Below are 20,048 nucleotides of genomic sequence, written 5' to 3'. Positions count from 1 at the left end.
TATATATATATATATATATATATATATATATATATATATATATATACACAGTGACGTGACGGTTAGTCGCCGCGTGGCAGAGCGCCCTGCCGCCGTCACAAGGCGCGGATTCGCGTCCGCGAGCAAGCCAGGAAAGCGACCGCGAAATTTCCAGGGGGCCTACCGAAACTTTAGAATGCGTATCATTTATTCATTTTATTTTATTTTGTATTGTATGAAAATGTGGCATCTCGCCGAGGCACCCCCTTCGGGACCAGGATTGCGGACGCCGGCGACGGGAACGAGATCCACGGCAAGGGACGGAGCGGCGCGAGAATGTCACGAGACCCAGTGAGAAGTCCGACCGCGGGGCGGACACGCACGGCGCGGGTGATCGACGAGAGACCGACAGGGCCGTGATAGGCCCTTTTTCCCCCGAGGAGGCGAGAACTACCTCCAAATCAATCCCGGGACATCCCAGCGGACCCGGGACGCCTGGCCAACGTTCCCTCGGTTCGCGAGGAGACCTTCGGACGAGGGGAGTCGAGCCCGAACACGCTAAACATCGGGCGGAAAAATCTACGGCACCAAGGACGCCTGGGGGCGCAAAACCGCAGGACCACCGCAGGATCCCTGCGACAGCGCGCGCGTAATCCGCGACGCGCTCAGCCCCGATTGGTCACGACACTACGTTTGATTACTGCGCAACCCTCAGGAAGGGGCGCGCTTTCGATTCCACATCGAGCGGATCACCGCTCGATCTCTCCTGGTTCGCCCGCCGACTCGAACAGACGTCTCGCAATTAGAATTCTATCGAGAAAGTTCTCGCGTATTATCGAGCATCCGGATTTCGAGCAAATAGATCATCCCCGGCGCCTGTGACGACGCTTCGGATTTTGCCCGGGAATCAGCTGGACCGGTGAGGTTGCCCTCCACACTAATTGGTGTGTAAACAGCCACGGTGAAGCCGCGTTTCGTCTCGGTGAAGCCGCGTTTCCGACCTGCCGTCCTCGGATGTCGCGTACATGTAGCGATTTTCGGGTTGACATTGGTGCAGATCGTCGGGCGCGACGATTTAGAGTCTCGCGGAATTTCGACTCGCGACCGAGTTTCGTGAGTTCTCGACTTTAGTGTTGGCGGTCGGTGGCGTGCATGGGGAGCCTCGCGACGACACTTCCGTGCGCTGCTAGGATCGGCCTCCTGGGGATCGCGACCGCAGGGTCGCGAGATCGTGGATATCGCGGCATCCGGTCGTAGATAGTTTCGCTTGGCTGTTTACACACCAATTGGTGTGGAGGGCAACCTCACCGGTCCAGCTGATTCCCGGGCAAAATCCGAAGCGTCGTCACAGGCGTATTTGAACTTTTCGCGTAGTTACGAGCGTTAGCAATCTACTCTCGGGGTTCGCGTCGGCGTTCCTTTATCGCGCGAGATGCGAACATTAGTGGAGGCTGCTCCTGCAATGATTGATGGAATGCATAAGAAGTTTTGGGCGGAGGCCGTGAACACAGCTGCGTACACAATAAACAGGACAGGTCCAAGTCCAGTGAAGGGAATAACGCCTTATGAAGTATACCATAAGAGCAGCGTAGTCTTGGAGTTGTTTAGAGATTTCGGATCACAGGTGTCTGTGCATCTACCAAAGGAAAAACGCCTTAAATGGGACCCTAAAATGTCAAAGGTTATCTAACTGGCTACGGAGAAGATACAAAAGGATACCGAATCTACTTCCCGAAGATTAATAAAATAGAGGTACACCGAGATGTAATATTTCTACCGCGGAAGATGGCAGAGCTAGATGAAGAAAAGCAAGAAAAAGAAAGGTTTGAGATTCAAGTTTGTGAGCAGGAAACAGACAGCGAGGATCAAGATGTGATTGAAGAAAATGAAAACAGAGAAAATAAGGAAGAAGAGCAAACGGAGCAAAGTTGTAATGAAGACACAGACGGCAGTTTTAAAGAGGCTCTTGACATCAGTATCCATGAAAGAAGTGAAGAAACGAGGTACAATCTGAGGCAGAAAAGCGACTTGAAGATGCCAGCTCGTTTTGAAGACTTCTATACAAGTTTGTTAGCTACAGAGAAAGATCCCAAAACCTACGACGAGGCAATGTCGAGCGAAAACGCAGAAAAATGGAAAAAGGCTATGGAGGCTGAGGTACAGGCGTTGTTAGAGAACGAAACATGGAAGTGTGTAAAAAGACCCAAAGACAAAGTAAATATTATAGACTGTAAGTGGGTGTTTAGGCGTAAAAGAAATGAAAACGGAGATATAGTTTCTAATAAGGCCAGGCTGGTTGCTAGAGGCTTCCAGCAGTCAAACGTATCCTTTTCAGATATTTACAGTCCTGTAGCAAGGTTATCATCTGTTAGAATGTTAATATTAGCTTTTTGCAACGAATATGACATCCCTATTCATCAGTTAGATGTTTGTAGTGCTTTTTTATATGGGGAAATAGAAGGGGATGTATATATTTCTTTACCAGAGGGATGTGAAAATGTTATAAAAGATAGAGAGTATGTTTTAAAGCTAAACAAATCCTTGTATGGGTTGAAAGGTTCACCAAGAAGTTGGAATGAAAAGTTTCATGAGGTGATGCTAAAATTAGGTTTTATAAGATCAGAGTATGAATATTGTCTTTACATAAGAACACAAGGAAAGTATAAAACTTTTTTGTTGCTGTATATTGATGATCAGCTGTTAGCTTCGAAAGATAGTAAAGATGTAGAGTATGTTAAAAGGATACTAAATAACCATTTTAAAATAAAAGATTTGGGGGCAGTTAGACAATATTTGGCATGTCTATAGCGCAAAATTTAGAAAAAGGGGAAATAATAATAAATCAGACAGCATATTTAGAAAATCTGCTAGTCAAATGTAACATGAAAGACTGCAAAGCTATTTCTACACCAATGGTAGAAAATTTTGATCATAGCGTGCTTAAGGGGATGCTGGAGCCGTAGCTGAACTCGATCGGCGTCGGTAAAGAAGACCGGCGAACTATATCTGTCCTTGTATAGACAAAGATATGGACAAGGATAGCACGCTACATTGCACGCACACATACGCACAATGCACGTCGACATTATACTTTTATATTACGCTTCCAAATCTTGATTTGGAGGGTTTATCGATGTTTTTCTTGTTGTGCAATTCGGGGGAACTTGTTTTCGCGTTCGTACCAATGGTATATCTCTTATATGAAATACATCTTGTGACGAGCTGACAGCTCACCGCAACTCGAGACGCCATATTGGGATAAAAGTAGGATAAGGAAATCTGTACTTCCGTAATTTTTTCTCGTTTTCTATATAAAATCAGAGTTCCCCCGAATCATTAATGTATGTACTGCAATTCTGGAGAAGGATTTTTAATTCTGTCAAATTAATACGACGCTACGTGCCGACAAAAAATGCCGGTAAAACAGACGGCTCCAGCATCCCTTTAAGAGATAAATCAGAGAGTCAGAAAATTGAAAGTAGATGTAAAATGGCTATAGGCTCATTGATGTATGCCATGTTATGTTCACGACCTGACCTATGTTTGTCAATAAGTATTTTGAGTAGGTACCAATCTTGTGCTAGTGAGGATCTGTGGTCAGCGCTCAAGCGGGTGTTGCGCTATATTAAAGGTACCATTAAGTTAAGCCTAGTTTTTAGAAAGAGTGACGCAAGTAATGTTAACAAAATAATCGGTTTTGTTGATGCTGATTGGGCAGGCGACAGGGTAGATTGCAAGTCAACAGGTGGTTATGTATTTAAAGTTTTCAATTGCAGTGTATCATGGACTTCTCGTAAGCAATCAACTATCGCCTTGTCATCGACCGAATCAGAATACGTAGCTTTAAGTTTAGCTACAAGTGAGGCTTGTTTGATAAAAAATTTGTTTTTTGACTTAGAAGGAAAAATGATAACGGTAAAGATATTTGAAGACAATCAGTCTGTGATCAAAGTATGTAAGAATCCTGAGTTTCACCACAAATTGAAGCATGTAGACATTAAGATGCATTTTGTTAGAGATAAAGTGTCCAATAATATAATATCAGTTGAATATATTAGTACTAATGAGCAAATTAGTGATGTACTGACAAAACTTTTGGGCAGAGTCAAGTTTGAAAAGTTTGGCGTCAATACTGATTTTTACATGCAAAACATCCACTATCAACATAAAATAAAATTGTCTTTTAATTAATAACTCGGCGAATTTGGACCGTACAGAAATGAATAAAACACGAAATTGTTCGTAATTTGATTCTCTACAACTTTTATTTTAAGCATTTTTAGATTTGAGAGTCCATTTTCGAGATATTAGCAAAAAATGCGCGACGCGCGTACGCGTTTTCGTTGCGTCGCAAAACTACCGATGTTTAAAAAAATTCTATCTCTGCTCCATTTGGTCGTACAGACTTGAATAAAAAAACGAAATTGTGCGAAATTTTGTAAGCTACAATTTTTATATCTACATAAATTTCCGTAAAGTTGATATTTTCCGAGTTATTTGCGAAAAACTGTTTTTTTTAAGACCTTTTGGACCCTCTCCTGCCCGCAACGTAGCGTCTACTTGTGGGGACTTTTAATATGTTAAATAGTACCCTAAAACAAGCCTGTTTACAAAGTTTCAGCCCAGTCAGTATTATTTCCTCCAAATTTTGTCATTTTACTGGGCTAATATCTCTGTCCTTTAGATCTTGCCTACAAATCACCAATGTTCAGTCTATTATATACGTCTATGATTGCAGGATTTTTAGGTTGCAATAAGACTATCGTCGCTAGACGTTGTTTCTCAAATGTTATTGAACTAGCAATAAATAGGTTAAAAATAGATGATCTTACATTAAGAAACACATAAAAATGTCAGTAAACAAGTTTTTAATAACAGTCAGATTCATTTTTTCGTCAACGTTTTTCACCTTTAACGAGACAATTAATTTATCAAATGTTTGACATTTCTATGGGATGCTCACCCTATCATCAATCATAACTGATATAATTTTACAAGATATAGAAAATAAAGCACTATATAAAATCGGGTTATATCTACTTTTTTATTACAAATACATATGTAGATGATCTTGTACTTGTAACCCTCAAAAATAAGAAAGAAGTAATTGACATTTTCATTTCATATCATATGGCAGACTGCAATTCACATTTGAAATGGAACAAAATCACCGTATAAATTTTATGGATTTTATCATCATCGGAGAAAGAAAAAGTCGCAACAACATTGATTTTTACAATGATTTGAAGTTTAGCATTTAAAATATTTTGAGAACCATTTTTATCAATCATTAAAGTTATTAGAATCTTTTCAGGCAATATACAATATCATAGCAATAAATTGTCACTTATAAATTCTTCACATTTCGTTCTCACTTACCAGCGTTTACAAACGTTCGCCTGATTTCACGTGCGAACAACTCGGCACGATTGTGTGAGAGCGCCGCGACAGTAATCTTTGTAGTAATTCTAATGTCCAGTTGCGATAATTCATCAATTCCGGCATAAGGAAGTGTAACACGAGGCACCGTTGTAGTGTGCCACCAGAGAGGTACGCCAATCCCCAATAATAATACTGCGAACGATACGCTCGCGTACACTCTGTATTTTTCTATAATATAAAATGACATAATATTTCAAAATTATGCGTACAATTACATTATATTAAATATTAAAGTATACAAATATTTTTATGAATAAATTATGTATGTACATTATACATATTATAATAATTTATATGTGTGTATATGTATGCATATGTGTATACTATATTTATGCAGAATGAGTTAAGGATAGGGGTGTAACTTTCTGACAGAAAGTGTGTAATTGTTTTTTTAGGAACGTTGCGTTTCTGGAACGTTCACGTTTCGCGCCTGGTGTTCGTGTGTTGCATTCTATAGAAGGTGTGCGCGTGTCGCCGGAGAATTAGTGTTGTGGTGTGTTCTCGTTGTTCACGTTGAGAGTATCTGCTCGCGTACCGCATAGCGTCTTGCATTTTGCGTGGGCGTCCGTATCCCGTATCCATCGTTCGCGTTAAATATTTGTGAGTGTAATTGCGTTAAACATTGTTGCTATTTTATGTTAAGTGTTGTCGCAGATTCATGTGATCGCGTAGTGATAAGTGTACGATACCTGCTTCCGTCTCGCCGTACCGCCCGGTACTACTTCCTGCACAATGCATCGCCGCGAACCAGCATAGAGCTCGCTCTTTATGCTCACTGAGGGTACAGTATAAGTAAAAACAGTAGGTTCACTCCGTGGAAAATGGTACTAACGGTTGTCTCTCGTGCATGACCGAACTGCATAATCAAGAATACGGCGGCTGTTAAACAGCTGTTCACTGCTGCGGTCCGATTCACGTTTACAGTTTACAGCGTTGTAAGCATCATCGAATACCAAACGAAGATAGAGCGATGCTTTCAGCGCTGTGAGCGCGAATTGAACCGCAGCCCAGCAGTTGTAAGCTGTACGTATTGTAGTTCCATCACATCGGATGTTTCTTTTAAAATTTTGTACATATAACAAAAAATAATAAATTTTTAAATATATAACATATTATAAAAATAATTTGATTCTCATTATATTTTCTTATAATTCTTTCTTGCTTTTTCATATTCATATGTGTATTATCTTTCTTGCTTTTTCATATATTCATATGTTTATTATTTTACATTTCCATTACGTATATTTCTTTTAAATTTGCTAACTATTAATAACCGTCCAGATTAATTCATAAATAATTATATTAAATTGTATTTGAATAGCATTAAATGTTTTATTAATTCTTTTCGTGACAGCTCTTGAAATCATATTTGACAATTAGACATATTAAATATGTTAGACATATTAAACATTTTAACCAGCATCTGTTGTCATTCAAATTATGGCCTGTGCACAATTAACAACATGGCGAGTGTGTAGCCTCTAGATCAAAGGTGCCGCCTCAAAGTGAACCTACTGTTTTTACTACTTATGTGAACCTAGCATCCGACATTAAGAAACAAATTTTTTCAAATATGCATTAAATTAAGCTCGGTTTGTACCACCTTTCTTTTCGTTCGTACATACCTCAAAGGGTTGAGAATAATAAAATAGAGGGTTGGAAAAATTGTAGTACCCCACTTTAAGATATTAAGCCACACAGCACTTTTCATTACAAATATATATTAAGGCTCCTGGGCTCTTTCCCGACGCGACATCTCGTGAGATGTGACGTCAGAAGTGAGAAACGTTGAAATTTGACACGTTGAGAATTCTTGCATGGCATTTCCAAATAAAAAGGTATTTGCATAAAATAACACTTCAGATCACTTTAGCACACTTCGAAAATACTCCGAGTTCAGGTTGGGTCTACCCCTTTCCCTTGACAGTTAATAAATAGCCGTAAAATGAATGTAATACACAACCTAGTTATGCGCCTGCACATAAGCCTGTAACGTTTCACATTCGTTTTACGGATGTTTAATAACTGTCAAGGGAAAGGGATGCAACTCGGAGTATTTTTGAAATGTGCTGAAGTGATTTGTAGTGTTATTTTAAGCAAATATCTTTTTATTTGGAAATACCATGCAAAAATTTTCAACGTGTCATTTCTCGCTTCTGACGTCACATTCCAACATGGCCGCGACAAGAACCCAGAAGGCCAGAAACCTTAAATACGTAACAATATTGCATTTTCATTTCATTTTATTTTATATCAAATATAACGTGTTAAATACGTAATTAACGCAACAGATATGCAATATTAAAATTGAAATACATAGCAAGTATACTGCGCATATATATATAATGTATAAATGTATTAAACACATAGTTGATACATATTTAATAAAATCCCGAGAAAAAATGATCAGATATAATCATATATGTTTATATAAAATCGACATTAGATATAATTATATATAAAAATGGCTCGATATAATCGTATATAATTATATATAACCACATATAATTATATATAACAAAATTAGGCTTTTTTGCGTTTTATTGTATATAAAATATTTATTGGGAAGGGGATTAGATGTAATCATATATAATCATATATGTACATATATAATGAGATTATATATATCTAAATATATATAATCATATATAATCAATAAATATTAAAAAAGAATTCTGTTAACTTCGATTAAGGAATAAAGCATTGATAAATTAAGTGTATATTTTTTCAAAAGCTAGAATCAAAAGTGAAATGATTTACATATAACTTGGCGCTGCTTGGCGTGAGATACTGCCGTGTCTCTTGATACCATTCTTATACCACTGTTTGTCAAATTTTAAATACGAAAAATAAATCCTATCGGATGCCATCTATCCAGATAATCCGAATTCAAGTTTATACATGGTTATATATAATCATATATAATCTACATGGATAAATGTTTAATTCTTATATATTATATACACTTTATATATAAATTATATAAACTTATATATGTATAATCATGTCAAAATGTATGTGAAACTTAGGACGGCAGTGTGGTCTAGTGGTAGAGTGCCAGACTCGTAATCTGAGGAACCAGGTTCGAGTCCACTAGAGTCATGAAGCATGGAATGTTTTTCCGATAGCTGCGCCCCTCCGTGCAAGATAGGTTCTTGTGCGGAGAAAACTGGGCTCCGTCTTTCGGAAAGAGACGTTAAGCCGTTGGTCCAAAGGATTAAAGTGAGAGAAGAAGGATATTAGTAGTGGTAGTAGATTTATTGTTTTATAATTTTTAGAGTATGAATGCATTTAAGTCTGTATTTGAATCCGGCGCTATACTTTGATTTACGTTGTACTGTGCGTATATATCCTGTATCCTACCTATTCGTTTCCATATTACAATATAGATATTCACTTCCTTCTGTTCAATGGATCTGGTGTGTACGTTATTTCATCCCCGCTCACAACAGGTTATGGGCCCAGGGCAAATACCGAGTTAATCAAATTGCTTGTACGTGTGGCAAAGCACGTGTGGAGAAAGTAACGAGCGCTGAGCTAAGAAGGTTAGAAACACGAAATCCCGAACGCGAAAAACGGCACGAAATCTTGAGCGTGGGAAGACAAAGAAAGATGGCCACGTCCGTAAAAGATTCGGGAAGCTATAGTCTTGGACACATCGAAAAGTTAGTCGGCCGAGAAAATTACTCGTCCTGGAAGTTTGCGATGCGAGCATGCCTGGAAGCGGAAGATCTGTGGGGATGCGTTCTAGAAAAGCCGGAGTACGTCAATGATACAAAAAAGATGTCGAAGGCACGAGCGAAAATTATATTATCCATAAAGAAGCAGAACTATGGACACATACAAGACGCTGACACACCGAAGGAAGCATGGAACCGTCTGAAAAACGCCTTCGAGGATAAAGGCTTAACGAGGAAGGGTCTCTTGCGCAACCTGACGTCAACGAGGTTAGTGGATTGCGCATCTATAGAAGAGTATGTCAATCGTATTACGATTACCGCACATAGCCTGAAAGAGCTTGATTTTGAGGTTAAGGACGAGATGGTAGGCGCGCTATTATTATCTGGATTACCAGAGGAGTATAGGCCAATGATAATGGGCCTAGAGAGTTCCAGCACACCTATTACAACGGATTCGATGCGGACGAAGCTATTGCAAGAAGTTAAGTGCAAGGTTGAACAACAACAATTAAGGGACGGAAGCAGCACTATACGTTAAAGCAGAGAAGAAAACTGCAAAGGATAAAAATAAGCTGAGGAAGTGCTTTACATGTGGCAAACCAGGCCACTTAGCTGCAAAGTGTCGTTACAAACCAAAGAAGGATGCGGAAAATAAAACAGATTCGACCGATAAAGCATTTGCTACGTTTAGACAAGAAAATACCAAAATCAACGAATGGTATCTCGATTCGTGTGCGTCATCGCACATGACAGGGAATGCAATCTGTTTGAAGGAGGCAAAGAAGTGCGACAAGAAAGTAACTGCGGCAAATCATGGCGAGATGAGAGCAGAAGCGATCGGAACTGCAGAGATCACAACGCTGGACAAAGGAAGGAAGCAGCGAATCAGAATCGATGACGTTCTATACATACCGGGCTTAGCAGCCAACCTGTTATCAGCGCAGAAGATAGCGACAAAGAATCATCGAATCAAGATAACAAAGTTTGGTTGTTCGATCGCAGACTCAAATGGAAACTTGTTAGCTACAGCGAGTACGTACGGGGGCGTCTATAAGCTAAATCTGATGTCAGAACGGGTTTACGCTACGGTGGAAGAAACAAGACGAGGAAGCATCTGGCACCGAAGATTGGGTCATCCTGGAAAACGTGGAATGGAGCGTTTAGCCAAGGACCATGGAGACCAAATGAGAGACTTCGATAGAAACGAAGAAGCGTGCGATGTATGCGTACAAGGGAAAATTAGTAAGAAACCCTTCCCGTCTAGTGGTAAGCGAGCTAAAAATTTATTAGATTTAGTTCATTCAGATATTTGCGGTCCGATGTTGCGAGATTCAATAGGCGGAGCAAAATATTTTATTACATTTATAGACGACTATAGCAGAAAAAAGTTTGTATATTTTATTAAACACAAAAGTGAGGCATTCGAAGCATTTATTAAATTTAAGACATTCGCGGAAACACAAACCGAAAAAAGAATTAAAGCGTTAAAAACGGACAATGCGCGTGAATATATTAGTAAAGAATTTAAGATTGTATTGCATAAATATGGTATTGCACATCAAACTACTGTACCTTATAATCCACAGCAGAACGGGTTAGCAGAACGAGCAAATCGTAGCATTGTAGAGCGCGCGAGATGTCTGTTAATAGATGCAAGTCTTCCAAAGGAGTATTGGGCGGAAGCGACAGCGACGGCAGTATATTTACTGAATAGAAGTCCTGAGAGTATTCTGAGAGATAAAACAGCAGAAGAATTCTGGACAGGAAAACCGCCAAACGTAGAACATCTTCGAGTTTTCGGATGCAGAGCCTGGGTACACATTCCACGAGAGAGACGTGACAAATGGGATCCTAAGGCGAATGAGCTCACATTTGTTGGATACGAGGAACATACAAAAGGCTATAGACTTATTGATGTTAAGACGCGGAAAATTACTGTAAGTAGAGATGTAGTTTTTCGAGAGAAACAGAAAGTCGAAACTACAAAACAAAAAGAGATAGAAGACACGATAAATTACATTGTAAAGGAGAACTCGGAACTACAATCGCAAGAAGAAACGGGACACGATTGTGATAACGACACGATAGAAGATCCATCGGAAGATGACGTTTTCGAGGAAGCCTCTAACGAAGGAACACGAGAACAAGTAATATGCAGAGATAATGCGGAAGCAAACGCACAATTGTCAACAGGAACGACCTTGTGTAGATCACGAAAATGGAAACCGGTGACGAAACCGGATTACGTGTCATATTTGGTAATCGAAGAGAATTCAGAAGTCCCTAATACATACGAAGAAGCTATGGACAGCTTGGAATGTGAGAAATGGAAATATGCGATCCAAGAAGAGTTTAAAGCTTTAAAAAAGAATAAAACATGGTGCGAAATGGATCCACCGGATGGAATAAAACCGATAAATACTCGATGGGTATTCCAAAAAAAAAAGGAAACGAGTCTGAACCACGATTTAAAGCTCGTCTGGTAGCCAAAGGGTGCTCGCAGATCTATGGGCAAGACTATGAAGATATTTTCTCCCCAGTCGTCAGGTATGAGACGATCAGGTTCCTATTGGCAACAGCAGCTGCAGAAAAATGGACGGCGACACAGATGAATGTCAATACGGTTTATCTGAACAGCGAAATAAAAAAAGAGATATATCTATGGCCACCCGAAGACATTCATAAAGGTCAAAGTCAAAGGAAGATATGGAAGTTAAATAAAGCTATTTACGGTCTCAAGCAAAGTGGTAGAGCTTGGAACGAAAAATTAGATGGAAAACTAACGTCATATGGACTAAGAAGATTAAAAGCAGATCCTTGCATATACGTAAAATGAGCAAAAGAAAACATGATAATTGTAGCTGTATATGTAGACGATATAATAATCCTGACAAGAGACGAAAAAGAAAGAAAAAAATTACAAGATTATCTACACAAAAATTTTGAAATAGAAGACCTCGGAAAAGCTAAACAATTCTTGGGATTCGAGATACACCAGGATAATTTAAAAAATGAAATAAGTCTAACACAACGAGAATACACAAACAGGAAACTTAGAGAATTTGGACTGGAAGACTGTAATCCAGTTGGAACCCCGGCAGATCCGCACGTCAATCTCAATGAGGAGGTCACTCAGGATAACTCGAATAATGAAAAAATTACCGAAGAATTTAGACAGCGATACTTAAAAGCGGTAGGATCGTTACTCTATGTCGCGCAGATAACAAGGCCCGATATATCGTTGGCGGTAAATATAGTCAGTCGGTTTAATAAAGAACCACGTAATATTCATTGGACCGCCTTTAAGCGGATATTACGTTATCTAAAAGGTACGTCGGATATGTGCATAAAATATAGCAAAGAGCAAAAACATAATCTAATAGGTTTTAGTGACGCGGATTGGGGAAATAATATAAAAGACAGAAAATCCATAAGTAGCAGTGTATTCATGTTAAACGGATCGGCCATTTCTTGGTATAGCAAAAAGCAACAAACAGTGGCACTATCGACGGTCGAAGCCGAATACATCGCGTTGTCGTTTACATGTCAGGAGGCTAAATGGCTTAGAAATCTGTCGGACGAAATATTTGGGAAGCGCGATTATAGTATTATAATAAATTCTGACAGTAACGGTGCTATTAGTTTAAGCAAAAATTTTTGTACAAGTCAGCGGACTAAGCATATTGATATTCGCCACCATTTCATCAGGGACATGCAAAATCAAGGAGATATTATTATTAAACACGTGGCAACTGATGACATGATTGCGGATATCTTAACTAAGGCTCTCCCGAAGCCGAAACATGCGAAACTAACGAAATTGTTAGGTTTAAGAAACAAACATTAAATGAAATGCATTCAAGGAGGCGCGTTAGAGAGTGTGAATGCATTTAAGTCTGTATTTGAATCCGGCGCTATACTTTGATTCACGTTGTACCGTGCGTATATATCCTGTATCCTACCTACTCGTTCCGTATTACAATATAGATATTCACTTCCTTCTGTTCAATGGATCTGGTGTGTACGTTATTTCATCCCCGCTCACAACAATAATACATAATTCGAAAGGTCAAGAGTTGTACTTTAAGAAGAAATTAGTGTCATAACGATTGGTTCCAAAAAGTATATTTGTTTTGCAAAGTAAAATTTCATGATTTTGAAGAAAATCGATCAAATATTATTGTCTCTAAAAAACAGACTTTTTTTTAAATAGTAAAACTTGCGACGTTGGACATAAAATATAAATATGTAGAAAAATAACAAAATATTTTTCAAAAAGTTTTATATGATTAATACAAAATGGCGGCTATGAAGAGATAAAAATTCATGTTTCTTTTTTGTATAAAATCTGTAAAAATGTTGAATAAATGCAATAAAAATGCATGAAAAAATACTTTACTTATTAAAAATAGACACATGAAAAACTAGGTATTATTTGATTCTATAAACCAATAAAATCCAATATTTTACTTTTTATACAACACAGACAATTTTTTCCATCATTATATTGCATAACTACACTGTTTTTATAAGATTTACTTATATACTTTGTATTTTTACAAATATTGTTTTTGTCAAGCTGTTACCTCACCAGGGTCTGAGAGATCCTATCGTTCCACTTTTCACTTTCTGCCGCGGCTGCTTCGAACGAACGGACTCTTGCAAGTGGGCAGGCTAGTACTAGAACTTTCAAACTTTTTCCCCCCTGGTCCGGAGTCTCCCCCCCCCACTGCGCGTTCAAAAAAGACGCGAGTTTTAAAAACGTGCAGGGTCTTAGACCCTGGTTAGGTAACTGAGGGTTAAATTATATAGTAAAAAATAATTTAAATTAAATAATAAGTCAAAAGTAAGTTCTTATTTTGTAATAGATTTAAATTTTCATACGATTGTATGTAACTGCTGTACAACTAAATGTGTATTTAATTGTGTTATTTTTATAGAGGTTACATAATAATAAATAATTTTTGTAATATTATGGAAAAGGGAAGTAACCGTGATATTTCTTCGAGACATAAGAGACAAATTAGCACAAGAAAAAACGGAAAAAGATTATTTGTTGCTAGAATTGTTAAGTGGTGTGACTGATTTTGGATCATCGGCCGAACGTATAAAAGAATGCCGAATTGAAAATTAAAATGATCAATCATTAGTTTCAACATCACCTTCTTTTAGTAATGATCAGACTTATATCAATTAGTATTTGCCAAACTTTATAGTGGCAATAATAATAAAGAATTTTTGTCAGATGAAGTACATAACTCTTTAGAAGTGGTCACAGATGACAAAGATTTTGTTGATATTGAAGAGCAAAAAGAAATGCAACCGTTATCGCTTTTAAATTTAAAATTAGACATAATGTAATTAATGCTTTTATGGAAATTTTGAGACATGCTCCAAAAGTATTATACAAATTATATATCAATTAAGGTGTTTTTTAAAACGTAATTTGTTCTTAATAATCCTTTATAGTATTTATTACTTTGTTTTCCAATTCAAAGTAAATATAATTCAAATAAATATTGACAGATTTGACATTTCTTGTAATTATATATATATTTTTTTAGAAACCTTCTCAGGTCTGAAAGCCAAATATTCATATGAAGCAAAAATCAGCAGCATTACCATCTTAGCAGTCTGCAGAACAGCGCGCAACGAATATATCAGCAGCAAAACGCGCACCAATGTGCTGTAAGCTATTAATAAGTTATGTTTTTGTAGTGATTTGATTGCCGGCTTAATTAATTTTAGGTTAGATTTTAATATTGAAATGTCATTTGAGACAAAATAATCCCTCGCACCTATTTATTATTTTATAATTTTATACTTCTATAATTTTTTTTTTTTTATTTCATTTTTTTAATAATTATATAATTTTTATTTACTCGACATTTATAGTTTTATCTAATGTTCAAAATTTTTAATTTAATTTTATGTTCAAATTTTAATTACGTTAATTATAATATATATATATTATAATAACAGGTATATATATATATATATATATATATATATATATATATATATGTATACCTGTATATATATACCTAGCAGCATTAATTCAAAACTCTGTTTCAATTAATTGTAGTTAGATAACCACTAAACCAAAGACCATTAAAGATTTAAATAGAAACACATTATTCCATACCATTAATTAATTTATCCCTTAAAGGGATCATTTTGTACATGTTTTCCCTACATTTTCAATGTCTTCCTCATCCGATATGTTAACATTCTCTGTCTAATGTCTAATGCAATTATAGAAAGGAATTTCTTAAAATATTATACAATATTATTTTAAATGTAACCTCGTGTAAAAAATATATTTTACAAGCTATTACTTGTTGTCCTAAATATACTTGGTATAACATTTTTATTTCACTCTTTTTTATGACATTTATATATTTAGTCTTTTTCCTTGTTTTTTAATCATTTTTTGAATAATAAGCTAAAGAACACTATCTATTCATCATTTAACATATATTAAGTTTTGCGTAGATTGCCGTAGATTTTTATTAAATAGTAGATACTATTTTTATTAAAATAAAAAATATACTTTGCGTTTTTTTTACATTTTTAATGCCTTTTTTTCAATATTAAAAATCAAAATGTCAATTTTAAGTTACTGTTATTCTACAAAATTTGATATTATTAATATTCTTTTGAAAATGGCTAGCATAAAAATCATGTTTTTTCATCTACTTCAAAAATTAATTTAGTTTTTTGTTTCAAATAAACAGTAAAATTATGTCTGATACTATATAAGCTGACAGCATTCTCAAAGATTGTTGTTACTTCTTCATTTTTTGATATTTTTTGATACACTTTACATTATTGTCTATTTTATATTACATATTTTTGTTTGCCAAAAAATGTACTTATTCATTATTTTTATATTTGTCATAAAAATTCACAAAAATTGATATATATTCTGTTGATCTTCTAGATATATATAATTCCTTAAATCCAATTTACTCCTTAAATAATGACATACTAAAAGTTGAATTTTTAAATCTAAATTTTTGAGATACATTTTAAAATAGTTCACTGATTCTCATCTACGAAGGCAACAAACGCTTTTCCCGCTCTCTTAACCTTCGAGATAAAATTGAACCAGATCCAATTTGGTCGTCAGTATTCTGCTGTACGGGTATGACGAAACATCAGTTCAATGTTAAGTTTGCGGCCATGTGACAACGTGATTGTAAGATCATCTGAATACGAGTCACTTTCGACAATCACTAATTCCATAACGAGATCCGGTAACTGTGCCAATAGCGAAAGATTAAAAAAACAATTGAATTATGATGAGGCTAGATGACGCAATATCAAGTTATATAACAATTAATAAGTATGTTGAGTACTAATAATGCGCTTAAAAACAAGACTTTTTTCCCATTAAAAAGTTTTCGAGAAAATATGAATAATATTAATAAATTGAGTTTTTTTAGAGAAAAATACGTACAAAAATGGGTAGTAAAAATAAAAAAATATCCATAATAATAAATTTAATCTAAATTTATGTTTAATTAAATGCAAAATTTCGTAAAAATGAAAACAAATGTTTGATTAGGTATATGTTACCGTACTATATATCAAACGCGAATTATCAAATTCGAAACAATTAAATCTTGCCACATTCGTTCTGGAGGTGAACAGATATTTATCGTTGTGAATGTGAATGTGAGTTGGCAAGATCGTAAGTATTATTTAAAAATTATAGCAAGCATCTAATATTGTAAAATTTTCATTCCTTATTCGACAAATTATCAATTTTAAGAAGATTATTTATATTATATAATATAAAATCTAGCGGCATTCGATAATCTTTTTTTATCTTACCTTATGTATTATTTATCAGTACAAAATTACCTTTTTTGAAAAAGGTAAAAAAAGACGCCAAGTACACGCGCAATGTTGTAAATTAAAAAATATATTATTATATCACAAAATTATGTTACCTAACTCAACTTAAGTGATATGTATAAATCCAAAAATCCAACCTAAGTGGTAGTAGCTTCAATTTCTCCTTAAGAAAATTATTATATCATAAATTTGTGTTACCTAACTCAATCCAAGTGACATGTATTTCAAAAAAAGATGTGAAATCTTTAAATTGCGCCAATTACAAAGAGAATATATATATTGCTTTGAAAAATAATTGTTGTGCAACTTCTTCTTAAGCACCATGCCCGCTTCGGACGTTGGCGATTTCTTTTCATATACATGTGCTGCGCGTGTGGATTATACACATTGTTGTGCAACTACTTTTAAAAAATAAAACCCAAGTGGTACATATCTCTTTGTGTTTCCATCCAAGGGTCTTCCTATTCCAACCCAAGTGGTAGTAGCTTTAATTCTCCTGAACAAAATTATAATATTACAAAAAACCATTTTAATCACAAAGAATTAAAAAGGTAACAGTACAAAATAAAAATATTTAATGAAAATAAAATAAATAAATTTTTCTTGTAAAAAAACTTGGCACTGCTTTTTTTACTCCCATCGTATTTTTCCCTAAATTATGTTTATTGTTTTTTTATTTAATCAAAAATTTTTAGTATAATACTTTATTAAATTTCGGTCTAGCAGCGCCAAGTTTTTTTACAGCCTTGATATCTTTCTATCCTAGCCGATAAGTCATAAGTTATACATATCGATCTGATTTATCTGTTAGGTCAAAAATAACGCGCGCACGGTTTATCATCAGAAGCGATATTAGCGCCGCATAGTGTCGAAAAAATGAAAGGGACAACAATTTTTTAGGGCGATGACGACGATAATAATAACGACGTATCTTAATCGAAATATTTACATTTCGGACTTTGCATCGTAATATCTCCGCTCGTAGGGCACGTAGAGGAAAAATAAAAACACTTTTATTATATAAATCGACCAAGCTATCGATTGAGCCTACTTAGAACTCGATCCGTTCAATCATTATCAAGATCTCAAAATCTCGGGTACTTACAACTCATCGCGTCGCGTAAAAGAGTCACGGTACGGTCTCGCTTTGCGTGTACTTGGCGCGAGACACCGTGTCTCTTGATTTTACTTATATTTTATATTTTATTTATCTTTCTTTTTTTATTTTTCTATTTTTTATTTTTTTCATTAATATTTTAATATTATAATTTATAATATTGCACCATTTTCTTATATTTGATTTTAAATGTCTTTTTCAAGATACAAACTTATGCTTGTATAATATACTCTCTTGCATATAAATTGCACATTTATGATGTTACGTTATTATGATATTTAATAAATAGTGCAAAGTTTTTAGTGCCAATTAGTTGATATTATTACACATAGTAATATGCGAAAATTATTTATCACCAAAGTATTTTTCCCCACTTGAGACTATGTTATTATTATTTCTACCAACCTCCTTTACAAATGCATTATAGAAGTAAAGTGTGTGTGCATTTATGGCCCAAAACCACTTAATAAAATAGGCGAGATTCTTTTTTAGCTATCTTCGTTTTTCAATTCTCTTAAATTGTACAAGAGATATAAAGGTCTATCGCAATTTTGTGAAACGTATATGTATGTAGAGTCCTACAAAAAAGTTGGCTTGATATCTGGAAAAATAATTATTATTTTTAAAAAAATAAAAAACAGTTTTGCAATATACGTAAATAAAATAATACGACGCGATAACCTAATATTGTATGTATCCCTTTATTTTGAAGTACAACTTCACAATGTTTCGGAATGTTTTTGACGAGTTTTTCATATTCCGAAGGTAAAGACTTCCATATCTCCCTGATACGGCGCAATTGCTTCAACGTAAATATATGTTTTCCATAAAGCTTAAGCTTCAGTTGAACTTTCGCATACAAACAAGTCTCGGCTTTTCATTACCTTCGAATATGCCGAAAAACTCGCTAAAAACATGCCGAAACGTTGTGAAGCTATACTTCAAAATAAAGGAGACTAGATACAATATTAGGTAAACGTGTCGTAGTATTTTACGTATACAACAAAGCTGTTTTTGAAAACAATTTTTTGAAAATAATAATTATTACTCCAGATATCAAGCCAACGCTTTTGTGGGACAGATTCTATGTGCGTTTACAAGTTATCATTGCTACTGTATGAGGGTTAAACGAACTGACATATAAAACAAGCGTAGCATCTGAGCATATTTAACAGATCAATTAATCTGCTCCGTCTTTATGTTACGTAAACGCATCTATCATCCGGGAAATTTGTAAATACGCTCCATGTAAAGAATAAACGTATATGTTGTATGTTGTATATGAAAAATGTGGAATCACAGATCTGAACAACCAAACAATTCTACTCGTTTCGCAAATCGATAATTATAAGGAGGAATTCCTATGATATGCGACGTACAAAAATTATACAAAAGATATAAATTATCTGGTTTTTTATTAGAAGAATTAGGATACATTACATTGAAACTAGAATTTTTTAATTTTCGATATAAAATTAAAGTGCAATTCAATATGGGATTTAATTAAATAGTGTCGTAATAGATGTCATAGATAGCAATTAAATCTTTCATTTCTAAAGCTACGCAAATTTCTTATCCAAAAATTAATTTCAAATAATTAAAAAAAATGATACATTTGACCGAATTAAAAATATATGTATTTAATATGTCGCGATATGTAGAAAACTAATTACAACGTTATATGTATACCTATATTGTAATTTCCTAGTAACATTTAAAAGAATATAAAACTGTAAATTATATAATTTAAAATATTAAGTGAAAAGAATAACGCTTACTAGATATACAATCAATTTCAAACTTAAAACAAATAAGAGCAAAACGCCAATTTTATAGTAAATAATAAATAATATTTAATAAATTAAAACAAAATACAAACGCATCGATCTTAGTTTAGACCCTCTTAAGGGGATGCTGGAGCCGTAGCCGAACTCGATCGGCGTCGGTAAAGAAGACCGGCGAACTAT

General features: G+C 35.2%; 1 protein-coding gene across 1 annotated transcript; it reads right to left on the bottom strand.

Annotated features, from left to right (window-relative positions):
* Positions 1-4,659: 4,659 nt before the first annotated feature.
* LOC112459257 (GPI transamidase component PIG-S-like) lies at positions 4,660-6,379 on the bottom strand. Its single transcript, XM_025023621.1, has 3 exons — positions 6,111-6,379; positions 5,359-5,589; positions 4,660-4,670 (listed from the first exon to the last, which is right to left on the bottom strand). Exons 1-3 carry the CDS (start codon positions 6,157-6,159, stop codon positions 4,660-4,662), a joined length of 291 nt encoding a protein of 96 aa, XP_024879389.1. The 5' UTR covers positions 6,160-6,379.
* Between the last annotated feature and the right edge of the window lie 13,669 nt (positions 6,380-20,048).

This window comes from Temnothorax curvispinosus, unplaced genomic scaffold (genome assembly GCF_003070985.1).
Source record: "Temnothorax curvispinosus isolate PA1 unplaced genomic scaffold, ASM307098v1 QBEX01000030.1, whole genome shotgun sequence".
Taxonomy (NCBI): Eukaryota; Metazoa; Arthropoda; class Insecta; order Hymenoptera; family Formicidae; genus Temnothorax; species Temnothorax curvispinosus.
The sequence above is the reverse complement of the archived record's forward strand: the minus strand, read 5'-3'. Positions and strand labels throughout refer to the sequence as shown.

What these genes read in the sequence shown, in the direction of transcription:
- LOC112459257 (XM_025023621.1), bottom strand. Translation starts at nt 6,159, where the DNA reads ATGCATTGTGCAGGAAGTAGTACCGGGCGGTACGGCGAGACGGAAGCA. An exon ending in GTACGGCGAGACGGAAGCAG is followed by an intron (nt 5,590 to 6,110) that starts GTATCGTACACT and finishes TTTATATTATAG; the next exon opens with AAAAATACAGAGTGTACGCG.